This window comes from Dermacentor albipictus, chromosome 5, assembly GCF_038994185.2.
Source record: "Dermacentor albipictus isolate Rhodes 1998 colony chromosome 5, USDA_Dalb.pri_finalv2, whole genome shotgun sequence".
In the NCBI taxonomy this organism is placed as follows: domain Eukaryota; kingdom Metazoa; phylum Arthropoda; class Arachnida; order Ixodida; family Ixodidae; genus Dermacentor; species Dermacentor albipictus.
This window is the reverse complement of record NC_091825.1, coordinates 65,153,830-65,170,112: the sequence shown is the minus strand read 5'-3', so window position 1 is coordinate 65,170,112 and position 16,283 is coordinate 65,153,830. Positions and strand designations below refer to the sequence as shown.

The 16,283-nt window shown below is 47.6% G+C and overlaps 1 protein-coding gene across 3 annotated transcripts in view; it reads left to right on the top strand.

Moving 5' to 3' along the window:
- The window catches only part of LOC135911746 (solute carrier family 41 member 1-like), a 72,678-nt gene that overhangs the window by 40,389 nt on the left and 16,006 nt on the right, over nucleotides 1–16,283 (top strand). For all 3 annotated transcript variants that reach the window (XM_070538442.1, XM_065444103.2, XM_065444104.2), the window contains exons 9-11: nucleotides 2,043–2,187; nucleotides 2,952–3,025; nucleotides 7,224–7,358. In XM_070538442.1, coding sequence (XP_070394543.1) covers nucleotides 2,043–2,187; nucleotides 2,952–3,025; nucleotides 7,224–7,358 — 354 coding nt within the window. The remainder of the gene's footprint in view (nucleotides 1–2,042; nucleotides 2,188–2,951; nucleotides 3,026–7,223; nucleotides 7,359–16,283) is intronic.

Sequence of the window (16,283 nt, the reverse complement as noted above, 5' to 3'; positions counted from 1 at the left end):
GGCCACGTGCGTATGCTGCATGTGTGAGTGAAAGCGTTCGAGGGTGAGCCGACGATGGCTTGATCTCACGCGTGCAAGGGAGAAAGGTGGGGAGGAAGCGCACCAAATCTTTCACTTCGCACAAGGCATCGGGAGTAGGAGAGGGGGAAGGTAACATTCTGCTCTGGTGGCGACTGCGTATGGTGCAACTTAGCGTGGCGGCACGGGTCCTGTGTTGAAAGTGATCTGCAATGAGTACAGAACCTAGGCGCTCCAAGGGCTTATAGCTTTGTGTGCACTGTGTTCTTGCTGCTTAGTTCGTATTGAAGCAAGAGGCAGCACCAAGGTCAATTCACTCGTTGCTGCAACCACTCTTCTTCACATCCGTGTTTTAACAGTGAGTGTCTGCGCTCATCAAGTGAGATGTTTTTATGTTTGCCTGTGGGCGCGTGATGCCTCACTTGTTAATTTAATTAGTAAGGTCATGTTTATGAGTGTGCAGCCAATAAAGCTACTGTCCTTCGTATTGCTGTCTACTAATTTGCTATCGCACAAAAACTGGCAAAACTGTGACTTTTCTTTTTTATCTCTCTCTCTCTCTTTAATTAGCTAGAAGAATAAGAGGATCCAAGGGGTTCAAATTTTGTTGGTTACAACCATTTGAAGAAAACAATGAAGCCAGTGACAGCATTGAGAAAGTTAATTGTGTTTAATTGAAATGTATAAGTACAGTCTACTTTCGTTAGTTCGATCCTGATGGGACAGACAAAAATAATTGAATTATCCAGCGGGCCCATTAACCAAGAGGCAGGAAAAGCACCAAAACACACGGCTCGTTCATTTGGGTGAAATTGGCCGATTATGACACGCCTCCGAATCGAACTCCCACCCACTTTCTGTGTATTCAAAATAGGAAACTATAGCAAAAATATTTGAGTTAATAAACAAAGAATAAATCTAGTGGGCTTCCGATATTTTAGCACAAAAGAATGTAGCATGTTTCCATTTCTGGCTATAAGGAAAAGCCACAACCAGCAAATTTGACCTTCACAAAGTAGAAATTTAATTTCACAGTGTCCATCGTCATCGCTATCAGACAGCAATTTATTTCTCTCTGTGAAACGCATGTCCTCCGTATGGTCCATTGCATGTTCTGGGTTCTGTATTTATCAAACGACTCCGGAACAGTCGCAAACAAGAAAATGGTCCATGCTTAGACTAACGACTTTACAAGTTCATCCTGCGACGCATGCAGTTCTGAATGTCAATAAGACGTTACGCAACGTATTGCCACTAGCTTCCCATGTTCAATAACTTATCTTTGGAAGGAGGTTTTGTAATTGAAGGCTGATAGCGGCACCTCATTGCCATTGCACTACGTGAACATGAAATGCAAGAAAAGCGAGACCTGTCCTTCTGTCGCCATCTTGTGACGGCAGTGATTGGGAGGCTGGCTAGGCTCACTCATACAGTAGGCTGTTGCCAACACTGTGAATGGGGTTTTGGTTTCATATCCAGTTGCACTGTGCATGCAATTTTTGGAGCAGCTTTCACGGGGGGAAAAATGTACTCAAATAATCGGGAACATGCTGTAGTCAATCATCATGAGTTAACGCTCATTTTAAAATCTTGTTTGGGCAGGCTGAAAATAGGCATTTTTGGACGGGGACATGTGTTTGACACATTCACTGTCCCCTAAGCACTGCCAATACAGACGCTGCCACTATTGGGATCACTACTGGGGTCACCATTGCTGTTGTCAGGCACATGTGTTCTGATGAGTCACATTTGAGTTATCCAGCAAGGACTAATTTTATTATCTAAATAGCCAAACTTTGGGCCTATAGGCATGCATGGGCACTGGCCACGATATTCAGTTGGAATTGAACTGACTGCAGTCAAACTAACAGAAGTCTACTGTAGTCTTCCATTTTTTAAACTTGTCTCTTTACCTGTTTGTGAACATGTACCAACTTGCCCAACAGCTTGCATTGCTCATGTCACGTTACACTGGGCCTCTGCTGCAAGGGTTCACGTTGTGTTGCCGTTGTCCCTCATTGCAGACGTGGTGTGGCTGTCTCCGCTGGTGGTCTCATTGTTTCTGGCGGGCGTCCCCATCTGGGTGTATCTGTCCAAGCAAAACCCTTATACCCGGGAGGTGCTCTGCACCGGATGGGTCCCCGTCATCTGTGCCATGGGAATCTCCAGGTGAGACTCGTGGGTGGCCGTCTTTTGTTTGCCTAGCCGGTGGACCGTATACATTTAATGAGATTTTGAAAACTACTGATTTCTATAGACTTAAACGAGAATATTCTGGGCGTTGCCAAGATCTGTGCCAATTGTGCATGAACCCCTGTACATGAGCATTGCAGACGCTGCCTCGTGTTCCTCTGTACTCCCGCGCCACAGCCCAGAGAGGAGGTTCTCACCCTCCCCAATGAAAACATCTATAAAAGTGCTTGATATATTGCACTAGAGATGTTCTCTTGATAATAAACCGTATGAAGCCAACAGACAGTGACGCCAAGGAAAGCATAGAAGAAATAATTGTGGCATATAATTGAAATGTAGGAACAAATAGGAAAAGATAGATTAATGTGGACAATAACATAACTATCTGCCAGTGCAAGTTGTGCCCATGTTGCCACCAATTGGGACAGCAGCGATTGTCTTTACGTCCACCATCTTGGATGTTCACAATATGTGTACTAGATTCAGCCATGGGAATGTCTAGCAGCACCACTCGTAGCCATAGCAGCGTATGACCCCCCATGGCCATCCATCGTCTTTGTGGACATAATATTTCCGCAGGGAAAGTTTCTCCTTAATTTTTTTTCATAGTGACTGTGTCAATTTTGTCAGACCAGTGTCGTACAAAAGCATTTTGAAGTCAAACTTCTTGTGCTATTAATAGTGATTGACTGTTTCATGTCCTTGAAACAAGCTCTTTTGTTGTTGCTGTCCGTTTGCAGTGTTGGTGGTTGCATCTTGGACGCTGCTGTCACCACGTACCATGGCCTTGCAGTCTTTCAACCTGTGATAAATGGTGGGTATTCAGTCGTTAATTATGCGTAATTATACAGTGAAATCTTGATGATTCGAAATCTCTTCATTCGAATTGGCGGGTAATTCTAACTGCTCTATTGGTCCCAGCGACATCCCATGTACAGTAAAAGCTCGTTAATTCGAACCGCAAGGGGAAGCCGCTTCAGTTCGAATTAACGAAAGTTCGAACTAACGAAAGTGAAGGAGGGCAACAGTACATTGCGATTTGGAAGCAGTAGGGCATGTCAGAAATTAGGCGTGTCAGAAAGTGATGGCGTGTGCCGCGGGCACACGCCATCTTCAAGTCGAAGCTCTGGGTCCGACTGTGCCACACCACCGATGTCCACCGAAACGAACGTTAGCCGAGACTTAACACCATCACAATGAATCGCGACGGCCGATACCTCCTAAGCTGAAAACAGAGGCGCACAACCGATGAAGACTGCCGAGAGACAAAAACGCTGAAGATGTGAAGGTGGCCAAGGCCCTGATTCGTTGGTTCTTGATTGCAAGCGCAGCTGCGACGTACTTGATTCGCTGTGTTTTGGAGCTTGCCGTGCCATCTCCGCACAACAATAACAGCTGTACAAGATTTGCAAAGCCTCCGAGATTCGCAACGGGCAAGAAGTCTCGGAGGTTACGTAGAACGGAGAGGCGGCAGCCACCGCTGCCTTCTGGCTGACCCCACGTCGGTTAGATTTTTGGCCGATTTTGCCTTCTCTCGCCGTTCTCTCCGTTTCGGAGGCAATACAGCCTTGTGTGTAGGCAGTAGGCGCGTTTCTCTGGCCGTGTGCCAGGCGAGCGTAGTTCGAATTATCCGTGAGGAAACCTTCTCGCGTTCGAATTAACGGACTTTTTTATACATAGACTTCTATGGAGCTTGGCCGGACCAAATCGTACAGTTCGAATTATCCATAAATTCGAATTATTGAAGTTCGAATTAACGAGCTTTCACTGTATTTGAATAGAGAAAAACTCCCACAGATTTGAACTTCAAAAACAATGCAATGGTTATTTTGAACGAAATCTCTCGCTCCCGTGCACCACTCTTCGGTCGAAACCAAGCCTAAGGTGAAGGTTCGATGCATCGCTAGCTACCATAATGTTGCGTGTCATAAAAATGACGAAAGGCGTGCGGGCAGCCAAGGCTGAACTGGAGCAAGCGTAGCAGCGCACACCCTTCTTTTCCATTCGGCTGAAAGGTAGCAAGAAGGCGCTCCCAGCGTGCGCTTGATCACGTTACTGCGTGCGCACTCCCCTATGTTGCCCTCTTTCACGTCATCTCCAACATTGGGCACGCGGGAGCACGGTGTGCGTCAAGTCACCATCCTTCTCGGCTCACCCTCGCACATTTAATGCAGTTAGACTTAACGCGGAACCTAGGCCTCTTCTGGTGCATTGTCTCATTCTAATGGAGGAAAGATGAGACTTTTGCAGTGTGAGCCCAGTAACAGTTTTGGCTTTGCGCACAGTACTGCACAATAGACGACTTTAGAGAAGTCAGTGGCACTTGTGGTGCCAAGGGCGTTATGGGAACTTTGAGTGTCACTTTCGGTTTTAGAGGTCGTATGCTACATAGCTAGATACCGCGGCTGCCACAGGATGCCGTGACAAGTCCAAAATGATATTTCTACATGATGACGCACATTGCCACTTTTAGCAACTTCTTTGTATCGAGATTTATTTGTTGTAATGTACGTAAGACTTCATGTTCTCATGGCGTGCCGTTGTCTTCTGAACAGTGTGTCGAAGCTGTGCGTTTCGTGGGTTTAGCAAAAGCAGGTCACAGCTCATGAGCTTCGTTACACATACCTGCCAGGCAAAAAGTGGGTGCTGGAGCACAAATGGACTCAGCACACCGACTGCGCGGAGACGTGATGGTTGTGGTGTCCACGTGGCATTTTTATGCGAAGCATATTAACGTAGGTTTCGGGCCTTCGCGCGACGCCCGGCGGTGGCCACCATTGACCCTGAAGTGGGGTCACGTCACATGACGTCACGTGATGACGTCACACAGGCTGCAGATGGGGCCTCATATCGCGCCGTCGGTCGCCTCCCGGCGGTGGCCACCATTGACCTTCAAGTGACCTTCAAGTAGGTCACGTGACATGACGTCACACCGGCTGCAGATGGGGCCTCATATCGGGCCGTCGGACGTCGCCCGGCGGCGGCCTCCACGCTTCGGTTCGCGGCGTCGCGCGCGACGCGGCGGCGGCGCCACCATCGCTGCATCACATGATATGTGACGTCACGCCAGGGATGAAGCGGCGCGCGCCCGCCGTCGCGTCAGTCTCTGTGCCCGCAACCGCGCCAGCATCTTTGCGCCGGGCGTGTATGCGGTCAAGATACCTCCAAATGCTAAGGATACGCTAAGGTTAAGCCCAGTGGATGCTTCGCATCCACTGGGCTTAACCTTGATAAGCCTCCAATTTTTTTATGACCACTTGGGACTACTGCATACCTTTTATGCTATTCTTTTTCATCCTTTTTGCTCTTTGTCAGTGGTTAGAGTGACGCTCTGCCTGCGTTATTAATGGCACCAGCCAGTCATTAATAGTGAATAAGACTAAATGGAACTCGCGTGACAAATAGTGCAGATCACAAATGCAGCCTTTACGGCTTAGTGGCTCAGCTTGGCTTTTCTTGCAGTTTGAGTGCAGCTGGTGAATAATACTAGATCGGCTAGGCTTCGCTAGTTTCGGTCTCAAGGAGGCACCAACAACATGGCCGGCGACCATGCTGGCGACTTATAAAAACAAAATTATTGCTTTTTCTACTCAACTGAGAGACTCGCCGCAATGCGTTAGAGTATTTTCTTTTATTTCTTCCTTTTTCTTCTTTCTATATTGAAATAGCAACTATAAGAACACTCCAGGTGCATTTCTGCTATCATCGTCGCCATGAGGTTCCGTATGAGTGAAAGCCCGTGAAAGTGAGCCGGTGAATGCGGTTCAATCTCATGTGCACGAGCGAGGAACGCCGCCCAGCTGCGTGCCCCCTCCTGTGGTGCGCGAGGCAGAGGGGTCAGAGAAGGGAGGAAGGGCGTTCTCCGGTGGCTGCCAGGGTGCCTCTATGTCCTCCTCGCCCGCCACTTCGTACAGAGTGAAGGCAACCACGGCGTCTACTATGGCATAGGCCACGCGAATCGCGGACCCCGTAGCAGACGTCTTTGGCAGGCGCCGTAGGGATACATTGCCAGCGCTAGTGTGCCTTGAAAGCGATCTGCAATGTGGCCAAAGTGTGCACCTGTGCGAGCCTCATCTTCAAAGCGGTCTGAAACCCCTTCGTATGCGCTGGGCTTTTGATGTTTTGTTCACGTTGAAGTGACAGATGCGCAGAGGTCAATGGGCTCGTGGCTGCTGCCGCAATTCCTAACTCCAGTGCTTTCACAGACAGTTTCCGCTGTCATCAAGCTAGATGTGGTCATGTTTGTCTGTGCGTGCATGACACCGTGCTGGTCAATTTAGTTAAAACATGTTGACAGGCTCGTTGGTTTGAATCCATGATAGAATGTGTAAGCGCGACTGAACAAGGACGCAGAAAGAAGCGGACACACAAAGACAGCGCTGTTGCTGTGTTTCTGTTTCTTTCTACGTCCTCGTTGTGTCTTGCTTACACATTCTATCATTGTTAATTTAGTTAGTAAGTGAATGTTTACAAGTTTATATGGCTAATGAAACTGCTATCCTTACTTAGTACGGCTATCTACTAATTTGCTATCGCAGCCGGTGCTTTGCCTTTCGGGTGGAACTGCGATTTTTTTTCTTTTCTTCACTTATATCACTTCTTCCCTCCGGAGAGTGGATTCGTATTGTGCCACTGTGCCAGGGGGCAATATTGTTTTTTCTTCTTTCGTGTCCCGCAGATTCCCCGCCAGTACTGCAATACTCGCTGTGTGGAATCACCAGTGGTGGTGGTCACTGCAAAAGTTTGTCTTAACCGTAGAACATATACGAAGTGCTTCTTCTTAAGCATATTTTTCCTTTTACAGTGAGTCTGGAAAACTAACCAGATGTTCCCACGTTGTTCGGTATATCCGAGAATTCGGCTTAATTAACCGAGCTCATCTTAACGGGAGTTGTTTGCTGTATACTTTTCTATGATGTCATGCTCCAGACTGCTGCAAAACTAGAATTTATCAGAGCACTCCAAGCTGCTCCAAAATGCCATGTTGACTGCTTGCATGTGTGTACGTGCAGGGGTTGGGGGCAACCTGGTGGCCATCCAGTCATGCAAGCTGACCACCCTGTTGGCCCAACGCTCCAAGCTCGGCAGCCACCCGAGCTCAGACAGCCAGAGCTGCATCGACCCCTGCTCCGCTTTCTGCGGCAAGAGTGAGTTTCTCTCTGCCACCGGTGCTGCATGGTCCAAGAAATTTAGAAATAACAGGCACAAACTGCTTGCGTATGCCGAAGGAGAGCCTAGTGTAGTCTTTGCCTGATTCAGTGACAGTGGAGGGCACGTGCAGAGTCTGAACTGTCTTGTACTTTCTTGTTTGCTAACTCTGGCTCAATTATGACCAAGGCTCCCTGTTGTCTTCTTCACTGCTGCGGGTAAATCCTCAGAAACAAAAAGAGGTCATTGCAGTACTTGGAAAATTTTCTTCTGGGTTACTACCCTGGTATTCCGCGCGAAGGTTGATGCAGAGGACATGGACGAACATGTGCGCAAACTCAACTCTTTATTGCTCCCAAGCACAGGTCCAATATACGAGTACATAATATACTTGCTGTAAAATCCCAAGCAAGCCCCCCCTTCCTCCCCTTATGGTGAATGATAATCTAAGAAAGGGGTGGGGGAAAGCGGATCAAAATTCAAGTGGCAAATACAGCACTTGCTCGGTTGCGGACCCAAATTCAAGTGCTGTCGGCCTCGCAGCCAGCGAGCTCCCAGCAATCGCAAGCTCGCCTGGCTTGCTTGTTTGCTTCCATCGGTGTTGATAGAACCAAACGTACTGCAATGTCAGTGCTACATGATTGTCTACACGTTGTGCTGACCAACATAAGCACTCTATTACAAGCCGTGTGCAGTCTTGACGCAAGCTCTACCTGTCCCTGATTCGACAGCCCAGCTAGCTAGGCCTGCCAGCTCCTAGCTAGCTGCTAGTGACTGTCAATGGAGCTGACACTGCGGAAATGGCCTTGGGGAAATGCCTCTATGCTGCTCACATAGTCATGCTTATACAGTTAAACCTGGATGTAACGAACCTATATGTAACGAATTCCTTGATTTAATGAAATTTTTGAATTCCCCAACGCTGCCCCCATTGAAGCCCATGTATTTTCGACCTTGATGTAACGAACGCGTTGCGGCGGTTAGCCTTGATGTAACGAACTCCCAAAGCTGATCAGTCATTACGTTTTGCACTTTTAAGGAAAATTCGGCCGAAGAAATGCTCTAGATTATTGAATATTAATATTGTAAGGAGCCAGCAGCTACGCGAACGCCAGGGATTGCCGCGACGGAGCAAAGTTAGCGATGATGATGATGATGGCGGCAACTAGCGCCGCTCCGTGCCTAACGTAGCAGTCTTTTCAGGCTTTGCTTGTCTAGCGTGACGCCAGGTGGCATTGGTATCGGCAGCTGATTTCTCTTTCAGATTTATTTTGTTTCGTATGGATTTGAGGACAAGCATTCTTATTTAGTGATTTTTATTTGTTTCAACGGCTTAGACGCACTTATGTGTAAGAATTCACTTGAAAAGCAACGCTGATAGCCGGTTCTTTCATTGCCAGGGCGCGAGAAGGGAGAGGGACGATGACGAACGACATGCGTCACTTTTTTTTTCTTTCTCTGTGGATGCGTTGCATTCGCCATTTTGAGTGTTGTCCTGCGTTCTGCACGTGTGCGTGTGTCAACTGTGCCCTGGTACTGGTTTGTCCGACTTGTTTTGGAGGTGCTAGGCCTGCCTGTCGGCGTGTAGTCGTGCGTCTCCGCTTCTAACTACGTCGTCGGTTGGTCGTGATGAGTTCTGCTGCCAGAAAACGAAAAGTTCTGTCTTTTGAAGACAAACTCGCAATTTTAAATGCTGTCTCCGCGGGCGAGAAGAAGAAGGACGTTGCCGCCCGTTTCAGCATTCCAGCGAGCACACTATCAACGATTTTGAGTGCGGAACACAGCATCAGAAACACAGTGGAGTCGGGAACAAGCTCGAAGAAAAAAAGACTGAAGCTGTCCACATACACTGATGTGGACAAGGCAGTGGTCACATGGTTTTCGGACACGAGAGCCAGAAATGTACCCATAAGTGGTGCGATCTTGCAACAGAAGGCAAAGGATTTTGCGTGTATCTTGGGCCATGATGATTTCAAGGCAAGCAACGGGTGGCTGCAGGGATTTAAGAGCCGGCATGGTGTCGTCGGAAGAGTAATCAGCGGCGAATCTGCCTCCGCAGACAGCGATGCTGCTGCTTCGTGGGTGGCTGACGAGCTGCCTGGAATCCTGAGTCGCTTCGAGGCGGCTGATGTCTACAATGCCGACGAGACGGCTCTATTTTATCAGATGCTTCCGGGCCGCACGCTAGCGTTAAAAGGCGATGACTGCCGCGGTGGAAAGCAGAGCAAGCTCCGCATAACGATTCTGCTGTGTGCCAACCTCGACGGCACAGACAAGCGAGTCCCGCTAGTTGTCGGCAAAAGTGCCCGTCCCAGGTGTTTTAAGGGGACGAAGCGTATGCCCTTGAAGTATGTGGCGAATTCCAAAGCTTGGATGACTCGGCCAATATTTTCTGAGTGGTTGAAGGAATTTAACCAGGACGTCAAGCGGCAAGGCCGTCAAGTTTGCCTACTGCTGGACAATTGCTCGGCGCACCACGTCGAGGGCCTGCAGCTGTCGAACATCGAACTGCATTACTTCCCGGCCAACTGCACATCTCTAATACAGCCCCTGGACAAAGGGGTCATTAACAGTTTTAAATGCTGTTACCGGCGCCGACTAATCCAGAAGATACTTCTCGACATCCGTCTAGAACGGGAGATGAAGATCGACATTTATCAAGCAGTCGAGATGCTTGCTGCCTCCTGGCAAGAGGTCAGGGCAGAAGTTATCGCGAATTGCTTTTTAAAGGCCGGAATAGCCAAAAACGCACGGTCTGGTGCCGACGAGGAGGAGGAGGAAGACCTTTCTACTCCGTCCGATGTGGCCGAAGCGTGGAACGAGCTATGCACTAACGGTGGCGTACCCGACGACGTTGAACTGACTGACTTTTTGTTTGCCGACAACGCCGCCGTGGCTACAGAAGAAATGTCTGATGCAGCAGTAGCTGAAAGCATGCAAAATCCCGATGGCGGTGATGATGGTGCCTGTGAGGCAGATCCGTGTGACGTGCCTTCTGCAAAGGAGGTGATGAACGCAATGGACGTTATGCGCCGTTTCGTCGGCTCGCTCGACGATGAAGGAGCTCTACACGATTTAGCTTCTTTGGAGCGGCGTGTTGTGCCGTCACTTGTGCCGAAGAAGCAAACGGAAATTACGCAGTTTTTTGGTGTAAAATAAATGCTTGAAGGGTGAGTTCACCTTCGCGGATATATTGAGCTATTTGGTTTCGTTTCTGCATCATTCGTACGATCCTTCACGCGAAACCTGCATGTAACGAAAACCTGTATGTAACGAAAAATTGCGAGCTTTTGTCAACTTCGTTATATCCAGGTTTAACTGTATAAGCGTGATTTGTTTAAAATGAGAGAACTGTGCAAACACTTGTGTTTTAATTTTCTTTGCGAAGTTAAGCAGTATTCCGAGCTTCCATGCAGGGGTGCTGGTTCTGGGCAGAGCTATGTGCCACTCACCCACTCGTACCGTATGTCACGAATTGTCGTATACGGCAAGTTGGGCTCTGACTCATTGTACGACGGATCACATGTGACAGTTCACACGTTTGACGAAAATGGCGACTGAGGAAAGCTATGCTTATGGCTATGGTATAGCTATGGCTATGCAGACACCTAGGTATGGTGGACTATTGCACCTTGCAGAAGTGCGGCTGAACAATAATTTCTTTCTCACTAAATTGTATCATTTTATGTAATTTAATGTGAAATTTCGTAGATAGTTCACAAAAAAAATTGCTGGCTCTCCCATAGTCGAAAGAAGATGTATGCATGAAATGGCGACTGGCAAAGCAGATTGGTTGAAGACGATGCTAGCCATAATAATAAGATGGCTGTAGTAGTGCATGTTCATACGGCACCCACCATACTGTACACTGGTCTATATGGATGCTGCCCAGCTAGATGAAGAAAACCGGCTGAAGGAGTCCTGAAAGGCAGCCAAAGCGTCTTAAATTTCCACTTTGTTTAGGAGCTTTAATTAATCTTATCTCTATATTAGTGTTCTACTTTGGTCTCATGAAATGTGGCCGCACATTTGGTTCACGGGTGTGATAGAATTGGGCAAACCAGCTGCATTTACTGATATTTGTTCTGCGTCTTGTTTAATTCGACCTGCAAAATAATTCGATCAGTTTCATTGGTCCCATCAGGGTCGAATTAGAAGAAGTCAACTGTAATGAAATCATCTATAAACACACCTCGTTATATTGAAGTTCTATATACATAGTGTTCTATGAACAAGAAGTTATGAAAAGGCAAATACATAGGTATATCGAGAAATTCATTATATTGAAGTTTGTTATATTGATGTTTAACTGTATGTAAATAATATACCGTACCTTCAGGAATATAACGCGAGTTCTTTTGCAGAATTTCTCGCCTGCAAACATGCCCCGCACATTTGGGTTCGTTAAACAAATACAGCATAGACCACTTATAACGTTAGTCACCGAAGTTGCGAATTTTCGCGCTATAAACGGTACCGCACTGTAACTAAAACAAACTTCTTTCGAAGGTTTTGCACATGCAAAACAAGTTAACCAAGCAGCCGCGATGTCGGGGAATTGAAGCATACAACCGGGAAGTGCCTTCACTTTCATTGGCTATGTGGTTTCTCCGTCATCCGAGTCTCACACAGCCCCTGCAAAGCATTTCGTTAACCCTGCACCGAATCCCGACTCCTGACGGGACACCGCTGGTTAGGCTTAGTCTGCAGGGATGTGAAGCGGTATGCTGTCACGGAAAGCTTGCCCTTGATAAATGTTCGTACCCTTAGAAGAATGCACGGAGATCTGGCATGAGCTCACACACACAGGCGGAACTGACGGCAGCGCACGTGAAATGGGGTTAATAGGCGATCATGCAATATCTCGTTATACTATAACAGGTTTTCGTTGCATGCAGTTTCACGAGAAAACCGGAAAGTATCATTCAAAAACAAAACTAAAATGAGTTTCACTTCAGGTGAGTGCACCTCTCAAACATTTATTCAGGAGAAAAAAGCTGCATGATTTTAGCTCGTTTCTTCTGCATGATTGATGGCATCAAGCAGTGCTCCAAAGAAGCTAAATCATGCAATGCGGCTTCCATCATCCTGTGCCCTGATGGAACGGTGCAAGACGCCCGATGCGTCCTGCACCTCTCTCGCAGCAAGCACTGCAAACAGCGGATCTGCCTCTGATGCACCTACCTGCCACAATCTTGCATGATTTGAACAAGCGCTGCATCTAAAATTTCTTCAGTACATATGGCGCCATTGTCAGCACACAAAAAATACTCCAAGTTCGACGTTGGCGAGCACTCCACAATTCACACGTAGCGTATCCCACACTTTGGTGACATCAGGTGGATTTTCAGGCTCCTTTTCATTGGCGCAGATTCCAGCTTAAACTGCCTTTATTTGCGCCTTGGTGAAACGATTTGAAGCTGTCTGGGTTCCAACTTCCCGCCACGACGCAGCAGGCATCTCTATCACTTGATATATGTTTATCTTTGTCCTCCATTCGAAACGGATGTCGAGAAGGATTTTGTCACCCGACAGTGGTAGCAGTATTTGAAACTGTTGATAATTCCTTTGTGCCATGGCTGTGTCAGGGATGTGCACTTGGGAGGAAAATACATCAACTCGATGTTTGACAGCTGAAGGCCATCGACTTGGTGCACGGAGCAATAGTCGAGCAGCAAGCAGATTTAGCACCGTCATCGCTTGATGTCTGTGTTGAACTCTTTCAACCAGACGGAAAAGATTGCCAGCGACATCCATGGTTTAGAATTGGCCACATATTTGCCGTATTTACTCTGTTCTAACGCGCCCTCGATTGTAACACACACCCGTTTTCCACGATCAGAAAGAAAGAGTACTATGCCGCACACCTCATGCTTTCATATAGAAATACTATTTTCTCTCATTGTTAAAAATAAATTTATTTCCAATACGGTAAAGTTGCGATGAATAAAAACACAAATGGAAGCGGCGTACCTTGCTGCCAAGATTTTCACTGTGCTGGTACGAGTCGCGTGGGGCAATAGGTATCACTAACCGTCCCTATCAGACAACTCATCGCTATCAACAGACCAAAGCATTTCATCCTCGGTGCCATCCATGGCATTCGAAATCCCGCACTCTTTAAAGGCCTTGTTGACCGTGGCAGACCGGATCGTGCACCATGCATCTTTGACCCATCCAGAAAAGTCCCACAGCGAGGCACGCTTCATTTTATTGGCGGGCTTGAACTCGTGGCAGGAACTGACAGGGCATTTGGTGTAGAGAGCCAGAATTCTACCTTTCACTAGCTTGTTCAAACAAACATCGAGCGGCTGGAGCTGCGATGTCATGCTGCTGGGTATCACGACAAGGTCGGTGTTGCATGCAGCCAGCTTGTCCTTGATGCTCTGGTCAACATGGCACCTGAATGTGTTAAGCAGAAGCATCCCACGCAGACCCAAACTGCCGCCGGGTCTCTTCCACCAAGTGTTATCAATGCAGTCAGCAACCAAGTCTGTGGTCATCCAACCTTTTTCATTTGTGCACTCAATCACGCCACTCTGAAACACAATTCCTTTCGGGAGCAGCTTCTGTCTGAAGATAAGATACGGGGGCAGCTTGTGCCCATCCGCAGTGCAACAAAGCATTGCGGTGACTCTAGTTTTTTCACGGCTGGAAGACAAAACGCGCACTTGCTTCGCGCCCTTCTTTCCAACGGTTGTGGTGGCAGGCATGTCAAAGTAGAGCGGCGTCTGATAGGCATTTCCAATCTGTCCGAAGTGGTAGCCGTTTCTGTGGCGCAACTTCAAAACGTACCGCTGAAAACTGTGCAATTTCTCTTCATATTCTTCGGGCAATTTTTGGCATATTCCTGTCCGCTTTCGATGAGAAAAGCCTTTCCTTTTCATGAAATTTGATAGCCAGCACCTGTTCGCTTTGAAGTCGCTCCGCATTATCCTCTCTGTAGGGCTAACTGCATCACCCATACTTTGAGCAGATCAGTCGTCACAGGCCGCTGTGCCGCTCGCTGCTCTTGCACATATTCTGCGAGCAGCTCTTCTATTTCAGCGAAGCGGCCCTGCTTCGGTCCACTGAAAACCTTCCTCGTTGCTTTGCTGGTGAAAATATTCTCTTTCCGTTTGCGCCAGTCCACACGCACGTTTTGGGAACTCCGAACGCTCGTGACTTTCCTTTTAAATGCGGCGTCATGGTGGACTCGGCGTGTCTTCGCAGTCGGTGCTTCCATGCTGATTGAATAAACGCAGAAAACGGGAAGACAGGCAGTAGACTAGGTTACACCAGTGGCTGGTTACACATACAACATAGAGGTATGCACATGGAAGAAGCTACGGCAGCTAGGCTAGAACCGCATATGAGGCAGCCATTTTTCTAATGCCGATGGCGATATAGTAACGCCGATTTAGGGTCGTACTCGATTCTAACACGCATGCAATTTTTGGACCCGTCTTATCAAAAAAAAGGTGCGCATTAGATTCAAGTAAATACGGTAACTGGCATTTGCTTCGTTCCCTTGAAGCATCTGGGCTGGGCACTTATCTTGATAACTAACGGGATTCGTTTGTCACTGCCATCGCTGTTGGTGCAAAGCAAAACAGTCACGCGGAGTTTGCTTTGCTTTGCCACGGCGGCAGTCTTCTCTTTTAAGCGCCAGCGTGCGATTTGGCAACATCTGATAAAACAGAGCCGTCTCATTAGCATTGTAGCTGTCAGCAGGCCAGTAGTGGCTGAAAAATCAAGGCAGCTTCTCGGCAACCCAGAATGCAGAAGCTTTGCTGTATGCAAAGGCAGACTCGCTGCTAATGATTTTCCCGCCTTCATACCGGCTCTTAAATCCTTGCAACCAGCCGTTGCTAGCTTTGAAGTCCTCATGGCCTAGGATGCATGCAAAATCCTTCACTTCCTACTGCAAGATTGCAGTACTTTTGGGCACATTTTGTGCCCATGTGTCCAAAAACCATGTAAACGCGCCTTTGTCCACATCGGTGTAAGTCGAGAACTTCGTCCTTTTCTTCTTCAAACTTGTGCCCGACTCCACTGCACTGCCAATGCTTTCTTTCACATTCAGGGTAGTCGTTAGGGGGCGAGCTGGGATGTTGAACTGGGCAGTGACATTCTTCTTCTCCACACCCTAGGCAACTGCATTCACAATTGAAAGATTGTCCTTGGAAGACAAAACCTTGTACTTACTCGCTGAACTTATTTTCGAAGTGAGCAAACAACGTCAGAAACGTGCGATACCCTGCTAAGTGAACACATACGTTGCGTCCACTCCCACATTGATACATCTGCCACCATGCCACGCCAACATGTATAGCCTAAAGGAAAAAACTACGGCGCTGACACCTGTTGTCACAACACATAAGAGAGAAATACAGAGGCTGATCTGCTTGCTGCATAGAGTTTCCTACAAGAATTACTAGAGGGAACTCTGGCGCTAGTGTCTATGGGAGCTGCAGTGGGAGCGGTTGTCCCAGCATGGGAATTATAGGAAGTACATGGATTTGCCTAAACTTCGTTCTTTTGGCTTCAAACGGCATTGTGACTTTGTTAACTCGTCATTTTCAACAGTATATTGCGGAATAAATAATTAAATAAACATCATTAAGATTGCCCGACGGCAGGATTCGAACAAAGGGACTCCAGCACAGAAGCCTGGTATTGAAACCATTAAGCCACGGACGCACGTATCGACAAGCGAATGAAATGCCCTTATGAATTTATCGCGGGCATGGCAGTGCGTTGAGACGCTTGGCGCGTTTCGATTTGGCCATCTGGACAAGCTCAATTGTTGCAATTAATAGCAATTGTACGCGTTCCCGGCATCTTCTGCACTTCAAAGAATATAGATTGCGCCGAAATATACGACAATAAGGTTTATATAGCGTAATATACAAAGCCACAAGAACGTCTGAATCCACAAACAT